The sequence below is a fragment of the Equus przewalskii genome, chromosome 30 (genome assembly GCF_037783145.1).
Source record: "Equus przewalskii isolate Varuska chromosome 30, EquPr2, whole genome shotgun sequence".
In the NCBI taxonomy this organism is placed as follows: domain Eukaryota; kingdom Metazoa; phylum Chordata; class Mammalia; order Perissodactyla; family Equidae; genus Equus; species Equus przewalskii.
The window spans coordinates 25,750,736-25,768,380 of NC_091860.1; the positions used below are offsets into that span (position 1 = coordinate 25,750,736).

The 17,645-nt window shown below is 46.3% G+C and overlaps 1 protein-coding gene across 7 annotated transcripts in view; it reads left to right on the plus strand.

Moving 5' to 3' along the window:
* Positions 1–11,553, plus strand: part of SFMBT2 (Scm like with four mbt domains 2) — a 244,238-nt gene extending 232,685 nt beyond the window's left edge. For all 7 annotated transcript variants that reach the window (XM_070601099.1, XM_070601103.1, XM_070601097.1 and 4 more), the window contains one exon: positions 6,305–11,553. In XM_070601099.1, the coding sequence (XP_070457200.1) occupies positions 6,305–6,445 (141 nt within the window). In that variant the 3' untranslated portion in view covers positions 6,446–11,553. The remainder of the gene's footprint in view (positions 1–6,304) is intronic.
* The last annotated feature ends 6,092 nt before the right edge of the window (positions 11,554–17,645 follow it).

Below are 17,645 nucleotides of genomic sequence, written 5' to 3' on the forward strand. Positions count from 1 at the left end.
GATGACAGCCTGAGGCCCCTCGGGGGCTTGGTGCAGACACACTGCGTGTTAACCACTTTGCCACTTCCGATATGAGACCCACTTGTGGCTCAGTTCTTCCCAGACGAAAAGCGAGGTGAAAGGTCTCTGTAATTAAGCAGATAGTTGAGCCTTAATCCAGCCCCAGCCTGTAATCTCCATCTTCGTGTGAATGGGGGTTTCTCTGCAGACAACCTTCAGCTCTTAGGTTTCTCCTCCGTTCTGTTAGTCGCCGATGGACCAGGGCTTCTGCGTGGGGCACGGGGAGACCCACCAGACGCGTGTAACCAGCTCCCAGGAGAAGTTCAAAGATACGGACTCGATGCCATCTCTCTCACATTGTCCACGCTTGAAATTCTGTGGGTTCTCCCCAGCTGCGGCCTCAAAACTGAGACCTCTTTTAAACTTCAGGCATTTCACCTCTGCTCCTGGCCGCGTGGAGAGAAGTGGGGCCTGGGGAGCCCTCTCCCGTTTACGTTGGTTGTTTGGGAAGATGAGTGGACGTGTTGGGGCGGGGGGTGACTCTGATTTGGTAAAGGTCAGAGAATGCCATTTCGAGGCCCCTGACCATCATTCCCATTTGGTCTCATCTGGACCGTGCAGCTCTCCCTGGAACTGTGCAATTTTCCCCTAAGTGCGGGGGTCCCCGCCTGCTGGGACTGTGGACCAGTCCAGGTGTGCGGGAGTAAGAACAGCTCGTCCTGCCCCCTCACCGTCTCCTGCGCTGGGTGAGCATGTACCAAGCAGGGTGTTAGTTGCAACAGTTCCGTGTTGCAGCTGCCAAGAAAGCTCATTGTGGAGTCAGTTTGTAATTTGTTTCCTCATCTCGTGAGTTTTCTTTTGAAGCAGCATGACCAAAAGCTGGAGTGGGTTTCACTAGCATGATATAAGGAATGCACACACCAGTAGCTGGTGTTCACCTTATTATTTCTCGCAGTTTATTTGCTAAGATAATTCTACATAACCCAAACCAAAGTGGTATGTTCCATGGGTGGCGTGGTTCCACAATAGGGAAGTGCACCCGGGCCGCCAAAGCCATGAGAATGCTAAACCCTAACCACTAGACCATCAGGGCTGGCTCTAAAACACAGTTTTAAACCTGGCTAACCTGGCTCCGACGGACATACCACTGCCTTTGTAGAAATGCCGAATGCCCCTGAATGTAATCTATTTTATAATTCTCATCCACAGTTTTCAAAACAGAAGGCTCGAATATTATATGCATTGTAATAGAGTGGAGAAAAGTTCTCCATACTGGAAACCCCAGTCCTAGGAAATAGGAGGACCCTCACAGATGCCGCAGCTTGTGTTCTCTTTGCCTGAAGTCCCACTTCCAAGTCTCCTATCCATCCATAGTCTGGCTCCTCAGTGTATCCACCATTATTTGAGCACTTACTCCTGGGCTGGTGTAGTGCTAGGTACCATGGGAGTGCAGTAGGAGGAGATCACCTTCTGAGGACCAGTTTTCTCCAGGTCTAGAGAGGACTGAGAATTGAGAAGGCCCTTGATTGCTCTCTAGGAGATTATGTGTAAGAGCTCTCCTTATCTCAGTAAGAATTTACAGAGTAACAGCTGTGTGCAAGGCGATGCGTTAAAAGCTGCCTGAAAACAAAGATGGGTAAGAAAGCCCACAATGCTAAAAGCTCATACTAGACTGGGGACGGCGATGCTCAAACAGTTGGCAACAGCACGTAAGAGAGTAAAGTGGTGGTACAGTCAGTGCAGATGAGGACGTGGTTTTAAGCATAGAAATAAGGAAAGAGAGAGCGTTGAATTAGGTCTTAGAAGATGATGCTAATTGCAGCGACAGGCCTCCGAGGCGTCTTCAGCTAAGCAGAAGCAGACGCAACGGGTCTTTGCAGAATGATGAGAGAGGTGGAGCTAGAGCTGAGGTCCCTGGAGAAACTGGTGGCTGTGAGGTTGGAAGGGTGTCCCTGAGAATAGGGCCGTGGACTGCGTGGCGGGTAAATGATGCCACTGATCAAAACAGCAATTTGTCCCAGGTGATGTCCCAGGAAAGAGACCAAGTTCTCTCTCCAATTTTGTAGAATAGCTAGGCAGTCGTAGCACTTAATCTCAAGGTCCATCTTCATATCAGATGTATTTTGTGACATCTCTTCATTCCAGAAATATTTGCTCGTCTCTTCTTTGCTGAATGCTGTACCAGACTCGAGTGAATGCGTCTTAGACTCCTCGTAGTCATAATTCACTTTTCCAGTGAGCTTGGAGTTTGACAGTGGCCGTCACTCTGGCCATAACTGCACAGTTCGTTATAGGATCGCAGGATCGAGCACACTGATCCCAACAGGCGTGGAGTTGGTGTTCAAGGAAGAGCTTATTGAACTGGATCAACCTCTCCATGTATGGAAGTCAGCTTGTCTTCATGGCTGAAGGCACTGCGGCATCCCCCAGGATAAACACTTGGAATATCTAGGAAGGAATCTGTGGTCTCTAAGGCTCCATAAATACTGCATTCGCTCCCACTGTTTGTCCCACAACTTCCGCCCTACATTGGCAGAAGCCCTGGTAGGCTTTGCAGAGACTAAGTGAGAGGCCATCTTGAAGTTCTCTTTGGGGATTTGAAGACGTTGAATTCGCCCTCACCACTCAATGTGATTTTTTATTTTGAGGATGTTTGCAGCTTAGTAGGGTTAAGTCTCATCTCCCTCATTTCTTCCCATGTAAAATTCATACAAAAGAATGGAGGAGTCCTCGGGAGCTGGGGGCTTGCTTTAAAGGGCTGTTCGTGGTTCCTGTCAACCCGTAGAAAGCACTAGGGGAGTGCGTTCCGGCTCACCCAACAGACAGCAGACCTCTCCCTATGGGAGCCAGATGCCACCTTGTAGCGTCTGTGCTATAGACAATCTCCATGTCCCCCCAAATCCACGTGTTGAAATTCTAACCCCCATATGATGATGATAGGGGCCTCTTGGAGGTGATGAGGTCCTGGGGGTGGAGCCCCCCATGCAGGGATTAGTGCTCTTATAAAACAGGCCCCAGAGAGCTCCGTTGCCCCTTCCACCAGGTGAGGACCCTGTGAGAAGACAGGAAAGAGGACTCTTAACCCGATACCAGATCTGCCACCTCCTTCATCTTGGAGTTCCATCCTCCAGAACTCTGAGAAATAAATGTCTCTGGTTTATAAGCCTCCCAGCCTGTGTGTGGTATTCTGTTATAGCAGCGTGAATGGAGTAAGAGAGGCCAGGAGCCCCCAATTCTTTCTGCTCCACTTCCATCCACTTTCCAGATTCTCTCTCACCATTTCCTTTCACCCATCTATTGACTTTGAATCTTACCGAGTCCAATTCTTCCCATTCATTCATTCATTCAGCAGATGTTTAATAAGCCCCTATTACATGCTGGGCAGGCGTTTTTCTAGGTGCTGAGGATAGAGAAGGGGGGACAAACCAGAAAAAATAAAACCCTCGCTTAGGGTGGCCCCATTGCATAGTGGTTAAGTCTGATGCACTCCACTTTGGTGCCCCAGGCTCACGGCTTTGTGTCCCAGGTGCAAACCTACACCACTCGTCAAGCCATGCTGTGGCAGCATCCCACATACAAAATAGAGAAAGATTGGCACAGATGTTAGCTCAGGGTGAATCTTCCTCAAGCAAAAGGAGGAGGATTGGCAACAAATGTTAGCACAAAGAGAATCTTCTTCACCAAAAAAAAACAACCTTGTTCGTTGATATGCCTTCTGGAAAGGCGGTTAAAACGTGATGCTGTCTCTGGTCCCCAGCCTGGGGGTGTCCCAGTGCTCACCATCTCTAGCTCTTGGTACCTCTGCTAAGGTGTGTTGTTCGTGGCCTCGTGCACATGAGTTTCTGATCCCCAGCTGGAGAAGGAGGGAGCCACAGCTCACTCATGTTTGTATCTAGTATCTGCTTTGGAGATTGACGTACAAATAATTTAGTAACTATTTTGCAAAGAAATCAGAACAACTTTAACAGGGTTAGCACCTCCTCAAAAACTAAGATTTGATTTCCAAAGGGCTCTCTTTCCCTCCTTTTCCCCAGCTGTGGTGTGTCAGAAAAACGTAGAAACCATAAAGCATTTCAGAAAGAAAACCAGCGAGAAAGAGCGATTTCCTTCTGGGATGTGGATGCATTCAAGTGCTTTTATGGAGAAGTACTTGGTGCATACTGAAGAGTATACACAATATTTGTACATAGGGGGCATGCTGATAAACTGACCACCTGTGACATCCACCACCCAAGGGAAACATGTGGAGCATTGCAACCCAGCTCCCTCTACCTAAGGACCAAGTGTAATTCAATGTGTGTGTCTAAGGATGACCCTCGTGACTGAGTGTAGATGTTAAGAGCTGAGCATACAGTTGTCCCTCCAAAGGTTAATATCAGAAAACCATGATTCTGGTTCCAATGGTGTCTCTAACTAGCTGTGATCTCAGTTAGATCCACCAGCTTGTCTGGCATTCATTCTCATCTAAGAAAAAGTTTCCGTCTCCTCCAGTAAGTTTCAGTTCTATTCTTCATTGAACGTGGTGGTTAGGCCGCCTGCACGTAGTTTTATAACATCAGTCCATTTCCTACTGACGATGTCTTTTCATGGGCCCGTGGTACTCAGAAGGCCTTGTGTCCTGAGGCCTACACCCTCTCTGTCCAGTTTTGATATAGCGTAGGTGAATTTGGCTGTGGAAGTGGAGTTGGCTGACAGGTCCCAGGCCAGGGGCACCGTTGGTTGTGTCATGACCTTGAGCAAAACACCATTTCTCAGTACTTCAAATTCCCCCTCACTACAAGCACCTTAGAGCTAGCATCTGAAAAGAAAGTAAAAGAAGATGTGAACGCACTATAGAAAAAGGAAAAAAGTGATATAAATCTGACATGAAGAACTCGTTGACAGTTTTATGAGTTTATCTCCTACTTTCAGTGTGTATTCAGACTGATCTGTTGACTTTATGGTTGATGTGGTCAAGTCAGAGTCTTGGTTGAGGCGTGGCTTACAATGCGTGCATCATAGCTGGTGCTCGTGTGTAATTTAAAAATAATAAATTGCACTTGCATTGACGGTATTGAAGTGAATGCTTAGTTTTTATGGCTGCTGTACTTATTAGGGACTATTAGCACATCAAGATGGCTTTTGAAATTGATCGTACAATAAATTATGCTTCCTCCTAACAGGAGTCTTATGAGTCTTCCCATGGCTGACATTTGTACCCATTTTGGTTTTTTGCCTTTGATATTTTCAAGACAGCTAAATAAACCATTATTTTAAGAAAATAAGCTACCTATGTGAAATGTATTGCTAGATGATACGCTCGTGTGCAGTTGCGTGACTATGAAGTCTTTGTGGCTCATGGCAGCCCTGGGTACACGATTTCTCCCAGTGGCAGAAATTCTGGTGTGCTGAGTTCAGGTTACAATCTCATCCTTCCACTGATGTGTGTCATTCCCTTCGGCCTGGGGTCTCCTGGAGCCTCAGTTACTTCCTCTGGAATACACAGACTGTTTTGGTGAATAGGAAGAAGGGATTACAGTTAAACTCAGGAACCTGTTCAAACGTTAGCCACTTAAGTAAAGGTGACTATTACAGGAAGGAAGCTGACGAGGCAAAGATGTCCAATGGGGTGATCTTAGAGCTTTGCAGGGAGCCTTTGTGCTCTTCCTCCTGCAGGGAATGCAACTTAACCATCATTTAATGAATATCTTCATTGCATGGGCCCCTGTGTAAGGATGCAGAAGGGCTAAATAAGACAGAACAGGGAAGGAGACCTCATACACCTCATTCTGCGTGACATAGGAATGTAACTGTGGGTGTATGTGCTTGTGTCTACATACCCGTTTTCCTCCCCTCTTCTGTGTAGTTGGCATATCCCTCTGGCATCTTCTCACCCATTCTGATGGGGAAATGTCAGTCCTTGCCAAGGAAGAGAGGGAGCTTTTTCTTTCAGTAGAGAGGGGTTTTTTAGTGCTCAAATTAAGTCACAGCAGATCATTGGAAGGACTGGCCCTGGGGGCTGGGGGCACTCTCCCAGCAAGAGGAAGGAAGAATATGGGCAGCGGCTAACCTGTTCCAGCTCTTCCTCCCCACCACGCTGGACATGTGAATTTCAGAGTAGCCAAAAGTTTTCTTAGCAGAGATTTTGTTAACCTAAAAGATTAGAGAGTCATCCACCCAAGTTGGAACCTCTGCCAGCTCCCTCCAGAATCGGAGGACACGAGAGCGCCTCTCGCGCCCTTGGCCCCCAGGATGAACTCTGCTCTGACAGATGCATTCCCCTGGTGCATGGTCCTGGCTCTAACCTGGTTTTCTTTCCTGGCAGGACATCGATGGTCAGGCGCTCCTGTTGCTGACTCTTCCTACGGTGCAGGAGTGCATGGAACTGAAGCTGGGACCCGCCATCAAGTTATGCCATCAGATCGAGAGAGTTAAAGTGGCTTTCTACGCCCAGTATGCCAACTGACTCCGCCTTCTCTGGAAGCGCACCGGTATCTTGGTGATGCAAGTGTCCTGGGAAGGTTTTTGGGACTGAAGCTTTTATTTTTCTGGGCTACATGAGATGGTACATAAACGAAGTATCACCAGGACACGAGAAGCACGAAGGAACTCTTCACCCACTAGCCTGACTGATATTTCCGTGTCTTTAAAGCACACTCAAGTATCGCCAACCACAACAGTGGCTCCTGGAACATGTAAATTAAAGTTCTATCTTGGCCCCTGCGGGACGTGGGAGAGCATCTTTGTATATCCTCATCTCGCCTTTCTCCCACCCCAAACCAGGCAGCTTCCTCTAAACAAGATTTCCTAAACTGAGGCTCACGTTTCTTTGAAAACTAAGGCACAGTTGGTGGCTTTTCGAATATGACCGAGGAGGTGCCTGGCTGGTAGTTTTTGCTGTAATCATTCTCGGGCGCATTTACAGATGCCTCTTTCCATATCGATACACGTGTGGCTGTGGTGGTGGCTGTCACCGCAGTTTGATCTTGGTAGCAACTCATTTCTCAAACACACCTGTAGGCGATGTTTCAGGATTTAGTGATAACAAGACGGGCTAACCCTGCATCCTGTCAGAGGTGCCTTTTAGGAAGGAGTGGGAGCGAAGGCAGGTGGCATGTCATTGCCTTGAGATGGTTTTTCTTGCCTGATGGATATCTAGAAAGTCCCTAGAGTGGAGCTCTATTTGCAGTCTTTCATAGAACCTCAGATCTCTCTAATGTTCTGAGTCAACTGTAACCAGATCAGGGAATGACTCCTTGAGTCTCTTGGGAAATGTTGAGTATATTGAAGACAAAGCTTAATTTCAGAGAGCAAGAGTGGGAAGAGATGTGAGAGCTTTTCAAAAACCAGCGACATCCCCTTAGAAGGGTGGCGGCAGCAGGTTCCCCAAAGAGATTCCCTTGGATGCCACTGTTGCTCATTGCAGCCCTGGCACACCCATTTACTGTGCCAATGACGAGGCCAGTGTTCCCAGCGGGAGGCATCGTAGCGAGCACTGGACCTGGAGTCAGCCCCGGTTCTTATCCTGGTGTGGCTCATCTCTAACTCTGTGATCCGGGGGGGCCTTGACTCCCTCTGGACCTCATTCCTGCACAGCGACAGGTCGGACACTTACAAGTGCAGGGGTTCACACAGGCCCCTCGTTGTCTCCAGCTCCTCATGATGTGAGAGAGGAGTCCAGAGTGGCCAGGATGAGAGAAAGAAAATAAATGAAAAAGAAGTGTGTCCCCACAGCTTTTAACTCTGGGATTCCTGCCGCTCGGTCTGGCTCTGAGGTTGCTTGTGACCTTTCTCGGGCCTTTTTCATTAAATTGGTTAAGTCCTTTGCACAGAGATCTGTGGCTCTGAGAGTGGGCTGGCCTTTTCTCCCAGGCACTTTGTTGTTTGTAAGCCCATGAGTGATCCAGTGTATTCTTCAAACCCAAATGGACTCCTCTGTTCTGTTGTGATTGTTGCCCAAATGCCTTTTCAAACTTATGCAAGGAAACCCATCCTTCACACAGTCCAGGGGTGGACACAGGCAGCGGAGGCCATGCACCCTTCTGTTACTTTTTCCCCCTAATTACCTTGATCTCTTCTCTTTGATTAGAGTCTCAACAATTCCAGTAACATCGTGTGGTGGGCTGCTCATGTTTCTGCTACCTTTGAAGACATGATTATCTGTCAGGTTTTGGAAAGTTTGATTACTAGTGCTAACTTGTATGACCGTTCTGTGACTGTCCCAGAGGGAAATGGAAAACAAGTATTTTGCGGTTGAGGCTTGTTCGTCTCCCCTGCAGCCGATTCTGTAGTTGAGTTTGAAAAGTTTGGCCAATCCCTTTGCCTGGGGGCCTCTGATGGAAGGACCAGTGTCCTGAACTGTGCAAGCAGGCGCCCTCGTCCCGATGGAAGTGTCCGTGGCCATTCATGCCGACTCACTGTCAGATTTCTCTCTTCTAAGCTCCAGGTTCGACCTCCTCTCGAGTTCCCACCCTGCCTTCTCAGCCACATGCTTTTGGCCTTCAATGCTCAGTCTTGTGGAGTTAAATTCTGTCAGACAAGTGGAAAAGGCATCCATTTCAACAGCTTTGGCATTTTCCCTGCGCTGGCTCATTGATGATCTTCACAGTGGCCTTTGCAAGCTGAGCTGTTTCTGTTGCATTTGAGGTGGGGATGAGGGAATGTGGTGGCTGCAACGTATCCTTGTACTTTCAGAACGAATGTCACCTTCTCGTGTCCTTTCAAGTGATGACACGGAGGAGGAGGTGCTACCTTGGAGTAAGCAGATCTGGGGGTCTCTGGAGCCCGCCCAGAGGAGCTGGAAGACCTCCCACCAGCGGGCCCGAGCAAGCCACCACTACCCTTGCTGGGGAAGCTCCCCATGGGGCCGGATGCCCAGCACTCTCCTCGTCAGCTTCATCCTTACAGTTGAACTTCAACCTCTCTGCGTGATCAGTCACTCCATCCGCTTCCACTCTTTGTGTCTGAGTGGTAAGGAGAGGATGGCTGTGGCCTGAGGCAGAAGAAGGCCCAACTCTGGGGTGATCATCATGAAGATGTCTGCGCGCCATGTCCCGGCCCTTCTGAGAGCCGGGAAACATTTTAGGACCAAGAAGATGCTTTTGCTCTGCGTGTTGCCATTGTGCTCCTGACCTTGGATTTTTGGGGGGTTCCTGTGATGGTGGGTGTGCATCTTCACATTGGTAGCACTTCAGCTACAGAATTTCATTTCTCTGTAGGATTCACCACACACCAGCTTCTGTCTTAGAAATAGGGCCAGTTTCCAAGGAGCATCTCCCTGTGTTGTTACTGTGTCTTTGTCTCTTATTGCAAGAAGAATTGATTTTACATGTTAGACCCCCCAGTCCATCCACAGCCCCTGAGCCGAACCTTTCTCCGTCCCTGGAGACCTCTCCTCAGTCTCTCTGATGATACTTTGGGGTTATGTACCTGGGTCCTGCATACACCATGCCGCTCATTACCTCCCAGAACTGGCAGGAAGTGGGTTTTCCCTCTCCTGGCCAAGCAGGCACTTTGCAGTCTGCACAGTATGTGCAACTTGAAAGCAGAAATGCCACCTCATCTTTAACGCTCGGAGTCCATCACTCGGTCACGCCCAAAGGCTTGTTTCAGCCTCTGACTTTTTTTTTTTTTTGAGGAAGATTAGCCCTGAGCTAACATCTACTGCCAATCCTCCTCTTTTTGCTGAGGAAGGCTGGCCCTGAGCTAACATCTGTGCCCATCTTCCTCTACTTTATACGTGGGACGCCTACCACAGCATGGCGTGCCAAGCAGTGCCATGCCCGTACCCGGGATCCGAACCAGTGAACCCCAGGCCGCTGAAGCAGAACATGCAAACTTAACTGCTGCACCACTGGGCCGGCCCCCAGTCCCTGACTTCTTGACTGCATTTGTGCTATGTTGGGAAACTGCCCTATCCACAACAGTATAAACATGAAAACCTAAAAACACCCGGGTACCACTAGCATGACAGAAGAGCATCGTTGCTTTTCAAAAACCACACCAGCTTCCTTCACCCCGCAGTTGCAGAGCGTGGAGAGCTCATCCATCACTTTTAAAATTAGGTTCATTTGATCAAAGTTTGATTTGCACACACAGTGTTTGAGCTGTGCAGCTTTTAGGTTGCTTTCCCTTATTTGATCATATTTGAGAGATTATTTCCTGTGTTCGCTTTGATTTGTTCCGTGATAAATTAAAATGACTCAAACCTTAAACACTGTCAGCTCTGACCCTCGCTGCAATCTGTAGAAGGTTGGTTTTGATCAGCCTTTTGAAGATGGGGCTCAGTTTCCTCGTTTTTCTTCTGGAATTTTGAGTGTTGTGTCAGGCACATTCTGAGATTTGCCTTTTTGTCTTGTACCAAAAGCCCCTTTCTGAGAGTGTTCTCCCGTGGTCTTGGAATCACTAAGGGTTTTCATAGTTTTTTTGTACAACACCCATTTATATTTATTTCTGTATATAAAACTGAAACAGAGAACCGTAGTGTTCAAATCTTTATTGTGGTTTGAGCATCATTGTTGCTTCTGGGTTAAGATGGTAATCGAGGCTCCAGGTCCTCTCTTCTGTCTTTAGAAAGCTGTGGTTGAGTGTGCAGTTATTTGAAGGGGAAAATGGTAAATTAAGGTATCTAGTTTTTAGGAAGAAATCGTTAGATATACATACTCCCCATGTCTCTTTGGTGCAAGGCTGGAGTTGCAACTGTTATGATTTAATGATTCTCTTTTTCATTCACTGTTCTGTTCTGTTCAAGAGTTTTCTGGAAATTACTTTACTCCTTTTAACTTGGTTGAATTTTTAAGTTGATTGATTTTCATAACTTTTATCACCGGAATTGGTCTACAGCTATCCAGACACGAGGTGCTGAAATCGAATTGGGCTGTTTTTGACCCATTTACCTAACAATTGTAATTGTTGACACCTGGTGCCGCCTGGGGTTTTGGCTAGAAGCATCTTTGGTTTAGACGGTAATAACTCACACAATTTCCTGAACCATAGACTTTCCGTGTCACTGATTTTGTTTTCAATGGCGAGGATTCCGTACCAGCGAGTGAGTATGTAGGTCTTGTCACAGAACCAAGCAAAGCCGTGCTTCCTGTGGGCCGAAGAGACACATTGAAGAAAAAGTGAAGTTCTGGGACAGTTTGCGGAAAATCACCTTACGATGGGAAATTGGACAGAAAATTTCTTAAATGACAGAAAAAATAATCATCTCATTTGTCGTTCGAAATGGGAGCTCGCATGTAATCTAGAAGCATACACTGTCCCTAGTCGTGAATGGTGAAAGCCCTTTTACTGTTTTGCATTCCAGTTTGAATAGTTTGTACTGAAATTTGATTTATATCTTGTGTACGTTTTGGTGCGTAAAAGGGAAAAATTGGTGTTTTTACTTTTGAGATTTGCAGGACAACAGGCATGTTGTTGGTTTGCTGTAAGATTGTATTCTGTATATATGTTTTCATGTACATAAATGAAAATCTATATCAGAGTTATATTTTAATTTTTATTCTAAATGAAAAGACCCTTTTTACTTGAAAAAATTGTAAGCCACATTGTTAATAAAGTGAAAATAAATTCTCTGGTAGTGTTTGTGTCTTTGTGTTGAAAGTCATTAAGTATTATTTTTAGGGTTTGCATTAGGATTCTTTTGTTCTGGCATTTTTTCTTGCCATGCACAAAAGCATATATTTGTATATTTATAATAACCATGGCTTTCAAGGTCCTGTGTGACCTTTCAAAAGTTACCTGCTGTCTCTGGAACATTTTACTCAAGGAGTTTGTGTTTATTCTTTTTATTAAAACATTCCTGTGTATCCTCACACCATCACCTCTAGCCTTGCCATTTTCTCTTGTTTTACTTATTGTATGGTTACCTGGTACATTGGTAATTTCTCTTTGTTCTTGAAGATCTCTGATGACAGAAAATTGAAGACTGAATATATAATAAAATAAGCTGAACAATTTTCCAGATCTCCAAATTGAAAGAATCAAGGCAAAAGAAAAAAAAAATCTGCATTTCTCTCCATGTTGCCAACAAAAGCCTTTTTTTTTTTTTTTTTTTTGAGGAAGATTAGCTCTGAGCTAACATCTGCTGCCAATCCTCCTCTTTTTGCTGAGGAAGACTGGCCCTGAGCCAACATCCGTGCCCATCTTCCTCTGTTTTATAGGTGGGACACCTACCACAGCATGGCTTACCATGTGGGGCATAGGTCCACACCCAGGATCCAAACTGGCAAACCCCAGGCTGCTGAAGCAGAACGTGTGAACTTAACCACTGTGCAACCGGGCTGGCCCCAAAAGCCTATTTTTAATTATTCTGCTATCTAGTGAGGCTGTTTATAACCTGCAGTTCCCTAGAAGCTGCTTCCCCTTTGTACCGGCTGCTACTGTTGATTTCAAGTCTGTGGGACAGCATAATGTTTACTGCAGGTTCAAAACCTACGTAAAAAAATGCTGTTTATGGGAACATAACTTTGGGTGACTCCACTGTGAACGCCGGACATTTAATCAGTGAGGTGAAAATACTACATCAAGATAATAGACGGGCCCTGAAGGTGTACTGGGGAATAATTTCATCAAGAGGTTTTTATGATGTGGCCCGAGACTGAGATGCGACCCGTCCCATTTGGCGTAGTTCATTTATGGTGTCAAAGTGCCCTGTTACGTGCACTTATGTAAAAGGAAACTCTGCCTTCGCTATTCTGAAGTCAGGTCAATGCGCGATCACCACCCCCATGCCTTCCCACCCAACCGCAAAATTGGTTCCATGATGGTTGTTGCCATCCTTTGCTTCAGATTTTTGGGATGGTGGATGGGCTACAGTTGGGTGTAGGTTGTGGGGAGAGGGACCTGGATGGAGAGTCAGCATTGGCATGGAGAAAGAATACACATATGGCACCTTCCAGACAGTCCTGGGTTCAAACACTTGTTCCACCGCCTGCCAGGTATGGAACACAAAACCTCAGTTTTCTTCTCTGTAGAAGATAGTTGGCAATAGCCCGTACATTTTCAGAGGAGGATTAGAAATGTGTGATTCTAGGCCAAGAGTCTGGCACATTCTGTGAATCGGAGCCCCAGATTGACTGGACATCATTGACTCTAGGGCCCTTGACCACTTACTCATTGGACTCCTGGCTGCCCTCACCATAGTCGCCATCACACCCACCTCAGTGGAACCTCAGGTACCCAGGCCCGACCCAGTCAAGGCCTTGAGAGCAGGGGCCCCTCCCTCCATTTCTGGATTCAAGTGAAACACGCACCATGGGGCGCAGGATCTGACTTCCTGGATCAAGACTTGGCCAGAAAGGCTGGGTGACAACCCATAGGGAAGAAGGGTGTGAATGTTCTAGAGCACCAGCTTGGAGCAGTGAAGGATTTGAGAGAGAGCTTGCAGGAAGATGTTCCCTCTGTGTGCCCCGTCCAGCTCCAGCGATGTCTCGCAGGCAGAGAAACCACCTCTGTTTTCTTATGCGGAGGCCAACCCTATAACATACACCTCACGTTTCCCTTTGCTCCTTTCCTGCTTCAGTTTCCATGTTGCCTTATTCCTGCTGCCCTAGTATTTTATTCCAATAAAGTAAATAAATACGAGCATATAAGCTTTGCCTCCGACCTTATCTCTGAACCCCAGTTAAGACAATGGGTGCCACACGTTTTCTAGAAAACAGACCCTCCTGAAGGGCTTTTGGAGTCAGACTGCCACCTCTCTGAAAGCAACAGGGACCCTATTGCTCTTACTAAGCAGGGATGACAAATCGCAGCAATGGCGTCACCATCACTTAAGCTTTAGCCTCTGGTTAATTAGAATGGGCAGCAGGTGGAAGGCAAGGCTGTGGGGAGAGACAGGGATATTAATAAAGACGAGATGGAGGTACTGTGTTGGGCAGCACTGGCCTTGAGAAAGGAAAGCGGCAGGCTTTGGAAAGCCCTTTGTCAGCTTGGGCGCATCTAAGGCGGCTTTCAAAGATACTCTTATCTTATGCAGCCGCAGGGAAGACCCGCTGGAAAATCAGGCCCAGGATCTGATTATAAGGCTGGCAGAGCTGCAAAGGATATGAAATGTGCAGCATTGACAGGTTTCTGTCTGCAAAGTCAGGGCCTGGTAATCAAAGTGAACATCTGAAACCTGGCATAAGCCAGTGAGGACATAGGCAAGAGTCATGAGCCTTGCGTTGCCCTGACCCCTCCTAGATGGCAGAAGCGCCCCCTCGTCTGAACACCGCTGGACAACACCTGATGCAGGTGCTCTGCAAAATGACATTATTCTTGACATACGTCCCCTCCTTCTGCTACCCATCATTGCTTCCACGGTAACCAGCCACGTCTCAGCACAGCCTGGGCGGGGCTTACAAACCCTGGTCTTGGAAGGTCAGTCCACACCCCAAAGAACTTACGGGATGTGGCTAAGGTCCCCTGGCAGAGCTGGGGGAACTCACGTGGAGTAGACGAGGGGGTTAGACCGAGCAGGATGGAATCCAAGACGGGGTGGGAATTCAGGACATTGGGCGTTCCCCGGTGACTTGAGATTTAACATTTGTGCAAGGACAACTGGGAGCCCATCTAACGATTACCTGGGATGGTTCCCAGATGTTGGCCTGTGCTGAGCAAGGTGGAAATGCCAGAACATCCTTTTCATAGCATTGAGGCTGGAGTCAGAAGGCTGGAAATATAATGGATGTACTGTGGACATCAGGGCCAGGCTAACACGTCTGCTCTTTTTTAGAATATGGGTTGCAGGCGCATTGGACCTGCACCTCCCGTCTTGGGGAAAAAAGTGAGAGCGTCTCGTTTGCAGCGTATGAGAGGTGGACATCCTGGGAGCGTGTGAGTGTATATGGGAGGCACGCCAGTTAGTGCACTCGCCACATTTGTTAGCATCCACTCCCTCCCAGGCCTGCGACCCCTTTACGGACAGTCCCAGCCACTGCTTCTGTTACTTCATCTCCCAACACCACCAGCTGTCTTGGCCTCCCCCAGGGAGGGGGCCACCCCAGCACACACTCTCACATCCACCGTGGTGGCAGCCACAAGCACTCCAGCCCTCAGAGCCCATTGCACTGGACCCATCAAAGCTTTAATTCCTCCCAATTGTGGACCCAGATGAAGCACTGGCCCGTAGAGTGTGGCTACTTCAGGTGACAGAACCTGGACGTGCCAAGGAGGTCATGCCCCATGGGCAAACTTTGATCAATGAGAGACAGGATGTAGCCAGAAAAAAAATTCCTCTGCCATCCTCCTCCAGATCGACTTTCCCCCATATGGTGGTCTGTTCAGCCTGCCAGGGACATCCCACATGGCTGAACAACGCCTTGTGCTTTCTCATGAAATCACGGCCAGCTCTGTAACGCACTACTCTGCACTGAGTTTCCCTCCTTCCACGCTGAACTTCAAGGCTCAGCGTCGGATTCCACCAATAAAGCTCAGCTGGCAAGCTTATCTCCAGGATCTGTTTTCTGGGGAGCTAGCCTGAGACAAGAGGCAGCTATTATTATACTTGTATATGCAATGTGCAAATAATAATGACAAACTATTCTGGGGTAATCCAGCCGTCATCTGGAGGCTGGGAAACCAACCAGCCTTGCGGAATTGGAACTGCTCGTAACATGAATCCTTTCTGAATTACTTTAAGACGTGGGTTGGAAGTTCAAATTAAAAATGTTCTTTCTGGTTATTAAAGTAATATGTGTGCATTATAGAAAATTTGGAAAGTAAAGAGCAGTTATAAAATTGTCCCGTTATCTCGTATGTCCAATTACTACCTTCTCATATTTCCATGTATATTTATATCACAATATTAAAATCGAGTTCATACCATTTAAAATTTTTGCAGTAACTGTTATTTTGTAATCATGTGCTCTGGGATGGTATTGCTATTTTTATATATCTCGTATTTTTTAAATGTTTCAAGAAGCTTTTAAAAAATTCAATATAACGTATGTTTATGTACCACCCACCCAGCTTCTAGAAATATCACGTTTTGCCATATTTGCTTCAGATTTATATATTTTATAAAATCTTATAGATGGAGTTGAAACCCCTTTGTCTTCTCCCTATTCTGTTCTCTCCGTCGTATCCCAGAGGTAACCACAGTTCCGATTTTGGTGTTTTCCATTCCTAGGCATGATTTTTATGCTATTACTACCAGTAGTACTCCCAGTATACTAGTAATGGTATTTGTATACTAGTAATGGTATAAAACCATAATAATGTACACCACTGTTCAGTGGGTTTGCAACATTTTAGTGAATGCTAGCATGCTAATTGCATCATATTGCAATTTACTCTTTTTGCTCAATATTATGTTTTATGAGATCTATGCTCGTTTATATATGTGTATATATATATATGCATCCAATTCATTTATTTTCACTGCTGCATAAATTCCGTTGAATCTGTCATGATTTACTTATCCGCTGTCCTATTGGTGGACCTTGGAGTCCTCAGTTTTTCTGCTACTTCAGTGAATGCTGCCGTGAAGCTTTCCATATAGCTCTTACACACACATGTAACAGTGTCTCTAAAGGGCATCTCGGAAAGTGGAATCGCCGGGCATGGACAGTGCCCCTTTTCAGTTTTGCTGGATGTTGCCAGTGGTGGTAGCAGCTGGCACCCCTGCCAGCAGAGTATCCAGTTACTCTTGCTCCACACGTTGCATCTACTTGGCAGAGTTTTTCCTTATTGCCAGTCTGCTGAGTGTGGCAATGGCAACTCACAGCAGTGTGGATTTGCATTTCTCTGATCGCTAGTAGAGTTTAGCCTCTTTTCATATGCTTATCGGCCACTCATGTTTTCTCTTTTGTGAATTTCCTGCTCACAACCCGTGCATGTCATTATTCTCCCTCCCTCTCTCCTCTCTTTCTCTGATTTATAAGGATTTTTAAAATAATTTCTTGACAATAATCACATATCAATGGTTGGTGCTGCAGATTTTTTCCTCCGGTTTGTTTTTGCCCTTTTACTTTGTTTTGTCCTTTGTAATTCAGAAAGGTTATTATTTTAATGGACTTCAATTATCACCCTCTTCCTCTATGATTCTTGCTTTTATTCTCTTGTTTAGGAAACTTTTTCTCCTCCGAAGACATCAAGATGATCTTTCTTTTCTTTTAAAAGTGAAGTTTTACTTTTTCCAGTCTCTCTAGAATGCTTTTTTGGGCAGTTGGCATTTCCAATGTCATTTAAAGTGGTGGTGGCAGTTTACAGTTCTGCCACATGAGACTTTTCCCTGCTCCACACCTTGCCCATACTTGACAGTGTTTTTAATTCTCGCCAGTCTGATGAGTGTGGAAACTGCGGCATGTGATGGATGGCGTGAGGCAGCTACATTGCCCTATTTATCCTTTTTCCACTGACCTGTCATTCCACCTGTGTCACAGTTCAAGCTTACATATATGTGTGGGTCTGTGTCTGGCTCTATGTTCTGTTGCATTGGTCTGTTTGTCTATCCCATGCCATTACCACACTAAGTATTATGGCTTCATAATAACCTTTGACACTTGGAAAGGGAAATCTCCCCATCTTATTCAGAGTTATCTTGGCTCTTCTTGGTCTTTGTTCTTCACCATTAATTTTAGGCTCAACTTGTTGAATTCTATAGAAAACACTGTTGGGATATTGATTAGAATTACATTAAATTTAGGAGAATATTTGCAGAGAATTGACTTCTTGTATCT